The following is a 12,087-nucleotide window of genomic DNA, read 5'->3' on the forward strand; positions in this document are numbered from 1 at the left end:
AAGTTATGCCACTAAAGTGAACAAGACACGCTTAACGCCTACTAAGATGTACATTTAGTTTTTTAATTCTTCATTGAAGACATCTGCGAAAGTTATGTCACTCCTTTGTTATTTCTCTTATTTCCTAGAGCAGCGGAAACAAAAGATTTTTAAGAAATAAATAGCGAATAATTGGACAGCGCCAATTAATTTTAAGAATTAAAGTCTGGCGTTTTGGATTGTCCTTGAAATTCATATACGGGACAGACTAATAAGCTTATTGCACCACTACTTAATTTAATGGTATATTTACAATAACATTCAATCAAGGAGATAAGCATATATGCTTTAAGCTTCACCTAAGACTAGAAGAAGACAAAAATTATGTCTATTAATTTAATAAACAGAGAAGTTTAAATGAAGTCATGACAGAAAATATAAGACACTGGCAAAAGAAGCAAATTACCATTAAGGACGAAGACAAGGCTCATCAACAGCATCATACGGCCCATTCTGATATATGTACATACGCATTTCTCGCAATAGGACAGAATACTAAGACCAACAGAAAGAAGATTCATGCTCTCCAAAACGGAAATTTCGGAATTGCGGACTAGAATTAAAGATTTTTCGCACCAGAGGCAGTGGCGGATCTAGAAATTTGCCTTGGGAGGGAAAATTTGTCTTAGGAGGGAAATTCCAATGCAAACCCAACCAAAAGACATACAAAAGATAAACCCAAATTACATAAAAGACATAAATAATAACTTATAGGCATTAAGTTCCCTTAATTTTCCTAACGAACGTGTTTATTGGGTTGAATTTGTCTTTCTGTGGTTTTGGTTTCATGTCAGCTAATATATGTTTGTTTGAACAATTTTTGTTCTTTAATTTTGGACCTTGTTAGGGGAGAAAATTTCCTCATTTTCCCTCCACGTAGATCCGCCACTGGCCAAAGGGCATCTTTAACATCTATTTTATCGGGAACGTGCGTCGTCGTGAATAATGATTGCAAGGCTATATCATGTATACTAAATATACAGGGTGTCGCGAAAAGATTGGTCATAAATTATACCACACATTCTGGAGTCAAAAATAGTTCGATTGAACCTAACTTGCTTTAGTACAAATGTGCTCATAAAAAAAGTTACAGCCCTTTGAAGTTACAAAATGAAAATCGATTTTTTTCAATATATCGAAATCTACTAAAGATTTTTTATTGAAAATCGACATGTATCATTCTTATGGTAGGATCATCTTAAAACAAAATTATAGTGAGATTTGTCTACCCCATAAAAATTTTATGGGGGTTTTGATCCCTTAAACCCCCCAAACGTTTCTGTACTTTCCAATTAATTCATTATTGTGGTACCATTACTTAAAAACAACGTTTTTAAAACATTTTTGCCTCTTAGTATTTTTTCGATAAGCGAGTTTTTATCGAGATGCGGCTTCTTTTTTAATATATTTACATAAAAATTTTATGGGAGTTTTGTTCCTTTAAAGCCCCCAAATGTTTGTGTACGTTCCAATTAAACTATTATTGTGGTACCATTGGTTAAACACAGTGTCTTTAAAACTTTTTGCCTCTTAGTCTTTTTTTGATAAGTCACCTTTTATCGAGATGTGGCTTCTTTTTCAAAATATACCTAAAAATGTAAATTATAAATACATTTTCAGATTATTAACAGGTTTCTATAATCGTACTTAACCATTACATATACAATATACAAATATGTGGTGGATTCCATAAATATTCAAAATATCTCGATAAACACTGGCTTATCGAAAAAGTCCTGAGAGGCAAAAATGTTTTAAAAACAGTGTGTTTAACTAATGGTGCCACACTAATAATTAAATTGGAACGTACACAAAAGTTTGGGGGGTTTAAGGGAACAAAACCCCCATAAATTTTTTACGGGGTACACAAATTTCACTTTAATTTTTATTTAAGATGCTGCTGCCATAAGAATGCCACATGTCCATTTTCAATGATGAAAAATCTCTAATAGTTTTCGATATATGAAAAAAAATCGATTTTTATTTTGTAACTTCACAGGGCTGTAACTTTTCTTGTGTACACTATTGTATATAGGTAAGTGAGGTTCAATCAACCTATTTTTGACCCCAGAATCTGTGGTATAATTTATGACCAATCTTTTCGGGACACCCTGTATATAATCATTATAAATATTTCAATATTCATTTCAGTACTGTTTATTTTGCCGCATATACTCTGGGCTAATTAGCAAAATTCATGGAAAAGTTATTTACCAGCAATTTTATTGCTGGAATCGAATTATAAGATCCTATATATTAATAATATAGGTATGCAAAGTCCGCAGATAGTGTGCTACTTTTTTTATAAACAAAATGGCGCCGACAAATCGTATTTTTTTCAATTATTGCTTTATAACTCCGAAGATTTTAACTTTACAACAAAAACACCCAAATAAAAATTCACCGCAATTAAATTCTGCATAGAGATATGTTTGTCACGATTTGCTCCGACGAGAATTTTCCTCGGAAAATGCGGGTTTTCCAAACAAAAACTATAATTTTCAAATAAAGTTTTAGGTAAGTAATTATTAATCAATAATTAAATAACTTAGTGACATCAAAGATTTCTTGTTATAGATTGTAATTCCAGAAGCCGGTGAAAATTAAACGAATATTTTAGCAAAAATTCAATTGTTAATTAACAATTTACGATCGCAATAATAACCAAAATAATCATGATACATTGATCAAACTTATAAAGATTATAAAGATGAGACGCTTGTTTAATATTTTATCGACAAAATATAAATTTTTCTTTTTTTTGCATAATCTTTAAATTTTGAAAAAAAAAATAGTTATAATACGTTGGTCTAATTAGTAAAGTACAAAGAAAGGTTATTTACCAGCAATTTTATTGCTTTAATCGAATTATAAGGTCTTATATATTATTAATATAGGTATGCAAAGTCCACAGATAGTGTGCTACTTTTTTTATAAACAAAATGGCGCCGACAAATCGTATTTTTTTCAATTATTGCTCTATAACTCCGAAGATTTTAACTTTACACCAAAAATACTCAAATAAAAATTCACCCCAATTTAATTCTACATAGAGGCATGTTTTTCCCGATTTGCTCCGACGAAAATTTTCCTCGAAAAATGTGGGTTTTCCCAACAAAATCTCGAATTTTCAAATAAATTTTTTGGGCCAGTAATTATTTATCAATAATTATATAGCTTGGTGAAATAAAAGCTTTCTTGGTATAGATTATAAATTCAGAAGCCGGTTAAAATGAAACGAATATTTTAGCAACAATTCAATTGTTAATTAACAATTTACAGTCGCAATAACAACCAAAATAATCATGAGACATTGATCAAACTTAGAAAGAATATAAAGGTGTGATGCCTATTTAATATTTTGTCGACAAAATATAAATTTTTCATTTTTTTGCATAATCTTTAAATGTTTAAAAAAAAATTGTTATAAACAAATTAACATTTCTTAGAAATTGTTTATTATATTCTAATTTTAAAAAATACTTAAAATGCGTATTTCATAGGTCTTGAAAATGAATGGTTTAAAAAAATTTTCCAACCATTTCCAAACAAGTTAGGAAAGAGCAAAATAAATATACGATATCTCCATTGTTTATAATTTGTTTTAATTGTTTCAAAGCTTAAAAGTGAGTCTATGGTACAATCTAATTACTCACAAAGAATGTCAAAAATTAGTGCAATGGTTATATTTTAATCAAAGATTAAAAATACTTTTTTTTGTAATTTTTAGCGCCAAAGTAGGCTTGATACAGAGCCGGAGATAAAATGTTCACTCGAAGCGACTGACACGCTTAAACTCGCGCGAGTTGTGTATGTGGGCGGGTAGCTACGGTACTGTATTATTCTACTTTCGCGCGTGTAAATTACAAAAAAATATATTTATAATCTTTAATTAAAATATAACCATTAAGCTGATAATCGATATTGTTTTATAAATAATTAGCTTGTACTTTAAACTCACTTCTACGCTTTGAAAGAATTTAAAAAAATTATTAACACCGTAGTAATAGTATGTTTACTTTGCTGTTTCATAACTTTCTTGCAAGTGGTTGCAAAAAAGTTTTAAAGCATTCATTTTCAAGATATTTGAAATGCACATTTTAGCTATTTTTTAAAATTATAATATAATAAAAACTTTCTGAGAAACGTTAATTTGTTTATAACTATTTTTTTTAAACACCATAATTATTTTGGTTATTATTGCGACCGTAAATTATTAATTAACAATTGAATTGTTGCTAAAATATTCGTTTAATTTTCACCAGCTTCTGGAACTATAATCTAAACCAAGAAGGCTTTTAAGTCACCAAATTATTTAATTATTGGTAAATAATTACTTATCTAAAACTTTATTTGAAAATTAAAGATTTTGTTGGGAAAACCCGCATTTTCCGAGGAAAATTTTCGTCGGAGCAGATCGGGAAAAACACGTCTCTGTGCAGAATTTAATCACGGTGAATTTTTATTTGAGTGTTTTTGTTGTAAAGTTAAAATCTTCGGAGTTCTAGAGCAATAATTGAAAAAAACACGATTTTCGGGCGCCATTTTGTTTATAAAAAAAGTAGCACATTATCTGAGGACTTTGCATACCTATATTATTAATATATAGGATCTTATAATTCGATTCCAGCAATAAAATTGCTGGTAAATAACTTTTCCCAAAAATGGCCTATTCTCCGATAATCAGCCCAGACTAATACTGTAGATTGAAAATATGACATGATTTGAAAATTGTTTTGATGTAACTGTAGATAAGTACTAATACTGTTATTAACTTTATACAGTTATTATTATATAAAGTGGTGTTGTGATTTTTTGGTTTTGGTCTAATTGGACCCGAAAGGAAATGATCTTCCACGGTTGAAAACTATCATCAGGAAATAGAAAAGGGCGGTAACAGGTAGACAAATAACAAGGTAAAAATTCTTACGTGTTCTATATTGCAGTTGTGGTCGCAGGCGTAACCGTAATGGCCCTTATCCGTCCGGTTCTGAAAAAAAAAAATAGAAACAATTGTTAAAAATTACTCACAAAGTAATGTTAAATGTCATTGAATATTGTTATTATTTTATAGCGTTACGGTGTTATTCTTTTCAACAAGTGACTTCCTAGTTGTTAATAATTTTTCTTGGATTGTAATAAATTTGTCACTGTCACCATATTTAATTAAATACAATTTTTTACCTATTACTACATAGAAAAATGTTAAAATAAATTGTTTTATTTTTGCTTAATATTTTTTACTATTTCCAAATTATTTATGAACATTTTAAATAACTTCTTTCAAAAATTAACGTTTCCAATTCGTTTTACCAAGTTTACATGGTTTTCATAAACGAATATCAACTATAGTGAACCACCAATACCTGAAGTGACTATAATCATCATTTAATCTGGATCTATCCACTGCGGGATGTAGGTCTCCCTCAGTCTTTTCCATGTGTTAATGTTTTGTGCTGTTTGCATCCAATTTGTGTTTACAAACGAATAAATAAATATGAGGAGGAAGAAGTAAAGAAAGCATTAAGAAAATTAAAAAATAGAAAATTACCAGGAGAAGACAGAATATCAAATGAACTCCTAAAGTACGGAGAACAAGATCTGACCAAACAACGATTAAAACTAAAACTAATCTAAAAAATAATAAAATAAAACAGATTACTACACGAATGGAGATAAAACATCCCAATACTTCTCTTAAAAAGGGGAACAAATCGCACCCGGAATATTACCAACGAATTAATTTATTAAATTTAACATTGAAATTAACAACCAAAGTCATATCAATTCATATTTATGTTTCTTGGACTTTAAAAGAAGCATTTGACAGTGACAAGTTGATGTACAGTTGTCCATTTATTGTACGCAAGAGAAATACCTTTGGGAATAATTAAAACGACCGAAAATACCTATCAGAATTACACAATAAGAGCAAAAATAAAAGTAGTGATTGATCCAATTGAAGCTGGCAATGGGATAACACAGGGGTGATTGCCTGAGTCCTCTATTGTTCAACCTAATCATGGATGAAATAATAAAAAAAAAGAATTAAAAAGGATACTAAATGGGAGGAAAACAACTTTAATTAATATGATATGCAGACGATGCAATACTAATCTCTCAGACTGAAGAATATTACAAAGTATGCTGTACCAATTTAATATGAACGCCAGAAAATTTAACAAGTTCATTTCCCTCAGGAAGAAAAAATACATGGCCATAACAACAAATTTACTAATTTAGAGATGGAGGGTCAGATAATAGAACAAGTGATGGAGTTTAAATTTCTAGGCTTCACACTATATAGCTACGCAAAGCTCAAACAGAAGTGGAAGATCAAGTGAATAGAGCAAACAGAGGTGGAGGTTGCCTGAATGAAACAATATGGAGAAATGAAAATGTCGGAAAAGAAATGAAAGGCAGAATTTACAAAACAGTCATCAGACCCATAATAGTTCAGAGAAACAAGGGAAAAAATATCCTGTTGGTGACACAAACCCCTCCAGGTCGAAACCAAATTTTTTGAGTAGTATGGACATCTATAATAATAAATGAAGATTAAAAAACGGTAAATTTTCGCTTTTTTCGTCTATTACCAAAAAGTTAAATATTTTAAACAAATTTGAGAGCAAGAAACTCATAAATTGTATAAAAAAACTTCAATATGGCGTTCGCGGAATATGTCTATCCTTATTGGTTGCTCAGAAAATTGCAAAATAAATAATATATTTTGAAATGATGAAAGGGTTGCCAATGCGAGTCCATTATACAATTGGATATGGTAATTGAGTCAATACTCGCAATCTTTAGTTTGTATTTTTATTAGTTGTTACATAATCGTGGGGCAACCGGTTTCGAGTCTTACAATATATGACTCATCATCAGGCCCAGTACAAAAAAGTCTTCTCAATACAAACTACAAGCTAAAAAACACAAAACGAGAGACATGTACACATATATATAAAACTTAAAAACAACTTTGTCTTGGTTTTAATCACACACCATGAAGCCAAGCAACTGTGTAGTATTGAACTCAACCTTCCATAGTATGTAAAAATGAGACCTATTGTCATTGGGAGCGACCAATCTGATGAAAATTGCTTGGTATATAATTTTAATATATATACTACCATCATTCCTCAACTAGTTAAGGGATGATGGAGTTCTGACCAGATAGTATGCGATCAAAAGACATAATATAAAGTTATTAGTAATTGGTATGTACTTACATAACAGCCATTGAAACTGTTCCACAGCTAAAGATGTACATGCAGTCACCAGCTCCCATAAGGATAGTTGATCGATCAAACCACTTCGGTTTATATATATCTTTAGACCATAGTAGAGAGCTTAGAATGTTTACTACTTTTTTTGACCTGCTGTGATCTGTTTTCGATGTCTCTTGTGGTAGTACCGTGTACCGTTGTATATTTTCCTCTATGGGTTGCTCATGGTTCCTTGCTGAATCTTTTGCGGTATTTGCTAAGCTTTATCGCAGTCTTTGTTGGTTTGTTCCTGGTTCATCATTAAAGTCCAACGGAAAGCTATAATAAGCTCTTGTTGATACTCTGTTTGGCGTAAAATCTATCATAAAACCTGAATAGGTACCTTAAAACCTGGAATTGAATCCGGGGAATCAGAACTAGGGAATAGGTATCAATATATGCGTCTTCTGGATATAATGAATAGCCAACACTTTGTTGATGTTGTTTATTTAAATATATTGTTGTGTATTTAAATATAGTTGATATACATATTTGTGTTAACTAGAAGAAAATTAGATATAATGTATTTATAGCTCTTGGAATTTACTGCTTAACACTCCATTATGAACATAATATATCAGTAAACCACTTCGGTTTGATCGATCAACTATCCTTATGCGAGCTGGTGACTGCATGTACATCTTTAGCTGTGGAACAGTTTCAATGGCTGTTATGTAAGTACATACCGATTACTAATAACTTTATATTATGTCTTTTGATCGCATACTATCTGGTCAGAACTCCATCATCCCTTAACTAGTTGAGGAATGATGGTAGTATATATATTAAAATTATATACCAAGCAATTTTCATCAGATTGGTCGCTCCCAATGACAATAGGTCTCATTTTTACATACTATGGAAGGTTGAGTTCAATACTACACAGTTGCTTGGCTTCATGGTGTGTGATTAAAACCAAGACAAAGTTGTTTTTAAGTTTTATATATATGTGTACATGTCTCTCGTTTTGTGTTTTTTAGCTTGTAGTTTGTATTGAGAAGACTTTTTTGTACTGGGCCTGATGATGAGTCATATATTGTAAGACTCGAAACCGGTTGCCCCACGATTATGTAACAACTAATAAAAATACAAACTAAAGATTGCGAGTATTGACTCAATTACCATATCCAATTGAATATATTTTGAGTTTCTATAAATATTCATAACTTATGTAAAAATTAACTTAGAACCTTCTTATTACACAGAATGCTGAGACTTCTGGTGCTTAAATCATACCCTAAATTTCAAAGCAATTAGTCAAATAGTTTAAAAGTTATTTAATTTGTTTATCCCAAACTAATTTTTTTGCAACACTATAAGTCAGAAAATGATGAAGTTACAGTAATACTTTGGATAGTTTATAAAAGAAGAAGATTTACACTATTAGTTTAATTTAAAAGAAAACTGACAAAAAATAATTCTAAATATTGCAAAATTATTTTGCAAGAACATGTGAATTAAAAAAGGGGGGGCTAACTTCGTCCCTAATTGTCCTAGGACAATAGTTTTTTTTAAATATGTATAAAAATTCAGTCTTTCTAAATATGAAAAAATAAATTTTCTACGGGTAACGGTTAACAAGTTATTCTAATTATTTATAAGTAAGCAAAAAATCGACATGTTTTTGCAAAATAATTTTACACTATTTAAAATTACTTTTTGTCATTTTTATCTAACTAAGTTAATAGCATAAATGTTCTTCTTTTATAAACTGTCCGAAGTATTAGTGTAACCTCATAATTTTCTGACTTATAGTGTTGCAAAAAATGAATTTGGAATAAACAAATTAAATAACTTTTAAACTATTTGACCAATTGCTTTGAAAATATAATTTAAGCATAGAGATAGAAGTACAGATATACTACAGATATGCAAAGTGGAGTGCATTAGGAACTGGGTAAGAAGCAGAAGAGTAGAATAGAACGACCACATAAGTCGAATGTCAACAGAGTACTAAGGACGGCTAGAGAAGGTTCCCCAAGAAGAAGACGATTAGTTGGAAGACCACGAAAACGATGGAAAGACACATGGGCACTCGGGCACATTAAAATAACAGGCAGAGTCATGTGTACACAAAAAGACGAAGCATAAAAATAATATCAACGGGGTTCTTTACCGATACATCTAAATGGCTCATTTTCTTTTGACCTCATTTTTGGATATTTTATATATTTTATGTCGTCAACTTTATTGATTCAACAAAATAAAATTTTAAAAAATAAGCTGCTCGACTATGGTAAGTACCTACTTTGCTTTTCTGAAATTGATAGATATATACAATACAACAGATAATTCAAATTTTAGATCCAAGGGTAAACGTGTTCATAAAATGAACTATTAGAATCCTAAAGTTTATCTAAGATCAGTGACCTAAGGATTTAAATAACAAAAAACATCTCGCTCAAAAATATGTTATCTGCAGCATGGAACTTCTGTTTATATTTCAGTAACACTCTTGTTTATTGTTTTCTTCAAAATAACGCGCATTTCTATTACAAAAAGGTAATCAAGAAACATTTATTAACGTAAATGGAATTCCTTCCAAAATTTGAGGACATGTGACAATGTAGTGAATATTAATGGTCTTCGTATTGCAAAAAAATTGTAAAACAAGATATTTGTAGTTAATAATGTAGGTACCTTAACAAAACAAAAGTCAAAGATGTCTCAACCCAAGTAGCTAAGCTCAAATGGAAGTTCGCTGAGCACACCTTAGTCTAGGCGCCAAATAGAGGTCACCGTGTCCTTTTCAATTCTGATGGACAAACTCAACGGGTTCTTATGGGTTTTTCGAGGGTGGATTTCGATCCGAGTGGTTAAAAAATTGTTATAAACAGTTTAATTGTTTATAAGGCTCTGGCTCATAAAATAAAAGAGATACAAAAAAATGTTTCAAATAAAATTTGTTCCTTAATAAAAAACGAAGAGAAAATCGTTTACTAAACTCAAATCCAATAATTAAAACTCAAGATATTGGAATATTAGTGCACAATGCAAATTGGAAATATTGCAAAATAAGTATTTTTCGAAGCTTTATCGATCGTAACTTGGCTCTGCGCATGCAAAGAAGCCTTAGAAGGTCTCATCTTAAAGCTTAATTAATAGGCTTCCAAACAAAGTTTATTAAATTGCTTTGCCTTCATTTGTTTTAAAGTTATACCCATATGAAGATATAATTTTCTTAAAAAAATTGGACATTAATTTGTTTATAAGGGTTTCAAGCAAATTTGAGCCATAAACATCTTCTCCATGCAAATTATAATTTCTATGTATATATACGTTATCTTCATTTTTCATTTTTGAAGATCCTAATATCTATATCTTTATATATAATCCTTATTTACAGTCCGTCTAATTTACTTACCGTTGCACGTCATTATCTACGCCAGAAATCTAAGTTGACATAGTTGCCGAAGTATAAAAAAATCCTGAATCCATTTTAAATCAAATAGATCACATAATTATTGTAAACGTGGATTATACAACAAAACAAATATATATTCAATGTAGATAAATAAAAACTTTAGAAATAGAGACCAAGAATAAAGTTATAATCTTACGTTAAAGTAAATAATAAAAAGAGTAAATATAATAAAACAAATACTTATAGGTAGTAAGGAATATAAACAAATATGAAGTGTTATCACCGCAACTGTCAAATAAATGTTACCAATTTATTCTAAAATGTCACCTTCATTCGATTACAGTTACAGTGTGTTCCGAACAAATGTGCTTCATAAAAACGCTTTATAATCCATTTATACAAATTAAATGAAACATATGATTGTGTATTTTTTTAGATTAACGTTAATAGAAATCATCAAATATTATTTCTACGCGTATATAATAAAATATGTCTAGTGGCTGTAATTATAGTGTACTAGGCAAAATGATTCTAAGAAAGAACACACCTACCGCCTAAATATTTCGTGTTGGTATCATGTGAAGTCACAGGCTATGACGCGGATGAAGTACAACGGTAAGTAAATTAGACGAAGTATATATATCTTATATTAAATCATCATACTGTACTTCATAATATAACCTTTCATTCTATTTATTTTGTCTTCTATTTTTTGTACTAAATGAGAAAAAAAACATTAAAAACTAATATTTCAGAAATATAACTAAAAAGTCAGCTGATATTATTTATTAAGAATTAATAGGCAAGGCCTCCTGAGCAAAATAATGTAACACGAGAGCAGTCGATCGGTGTCTTTACCGCGATATTACTTGCTTGTGAGCCGATCTTGTACCTCAGCGCGTCATTAAAATATCGATATCTTGGCCAAAAATAAACTTACGAACATTTTCATAAGCTCAAATTGTTCCTTTTAAGTTCTTATATCGTTATTGTTAATTAAAGTATAAATGTTTATGGCTCAAATTTGCTTGAAATACTTATAAACAAATGAATGTACAATTTTTTTAAGAAGATAATAACTTCAAACGGGTATAACTTTAAAACAAATGAAGACAAAATAATTTAACAATCTTTTCAACCAATCTTTTTAACTATCTTCCAATAAAGTCGTCCCAGGAACGCAACTCCCTTGCAATATTGGCAATATCATTTTAATCTCTTCTACTTTAAAATGTATAAAATATGCTTGAATTGCCGATATGAATGAGTCAGATTAAATTAAATTATTAGAAAAATTTTTTTACTAAGCAACATCATTTTTGTTGGATTTAGTAATATTTTGTATTTTGATAACAACGTCCGAGATGGAAGCCAAACCGTCAATAAAATAATTTTTTAAATTAAATTGTGGCTTATTTC

The 12,087-nt window shown here is 30.1% G+C and overlaps 1 protein-coding gene across 4 annotated transcripts in view; it reads right to left on the bottom strand.

Annotated features, from left to right (window-relative positions):
* Positions 1 to 12,087, bottom strand: part of LOC114336469 (proto-oncogene tyrosine-protein kinase ROS) — a 228,425-nt gene that overhangs the window by 179,331 nt on the left and 37,007 nt on the right. For all 4 annotated transcript variants that reach the window (XM_050655041.1, XM_050655043.1, XM_050655042.1 and 1 more), the window contains exon 2: positions 4,970 to 5,029. In XM_050655041.1, coding sequence (XP_050510998.1) covers positions 4,970 to 5,029 — 60 coding nt within the window. The remainder of the gene's footprint in view (positions 1 to 4,969; positions 5,030 to 12,087) is intronic.

The sequence above is a fragment of the Diabrotica virgifera genome, chromosome 6, assembly GCF_917563875.1.
Source record: "Diabrotica virgifera virgifera chromosome 6, PGI_DIABVI_V3a".
NCBI lineage: Eukaryota > Metazoa > Arthropoda > Insecta > Coleoptera > Chrysomelidae > Diabrotica > Diabrotica virgifera.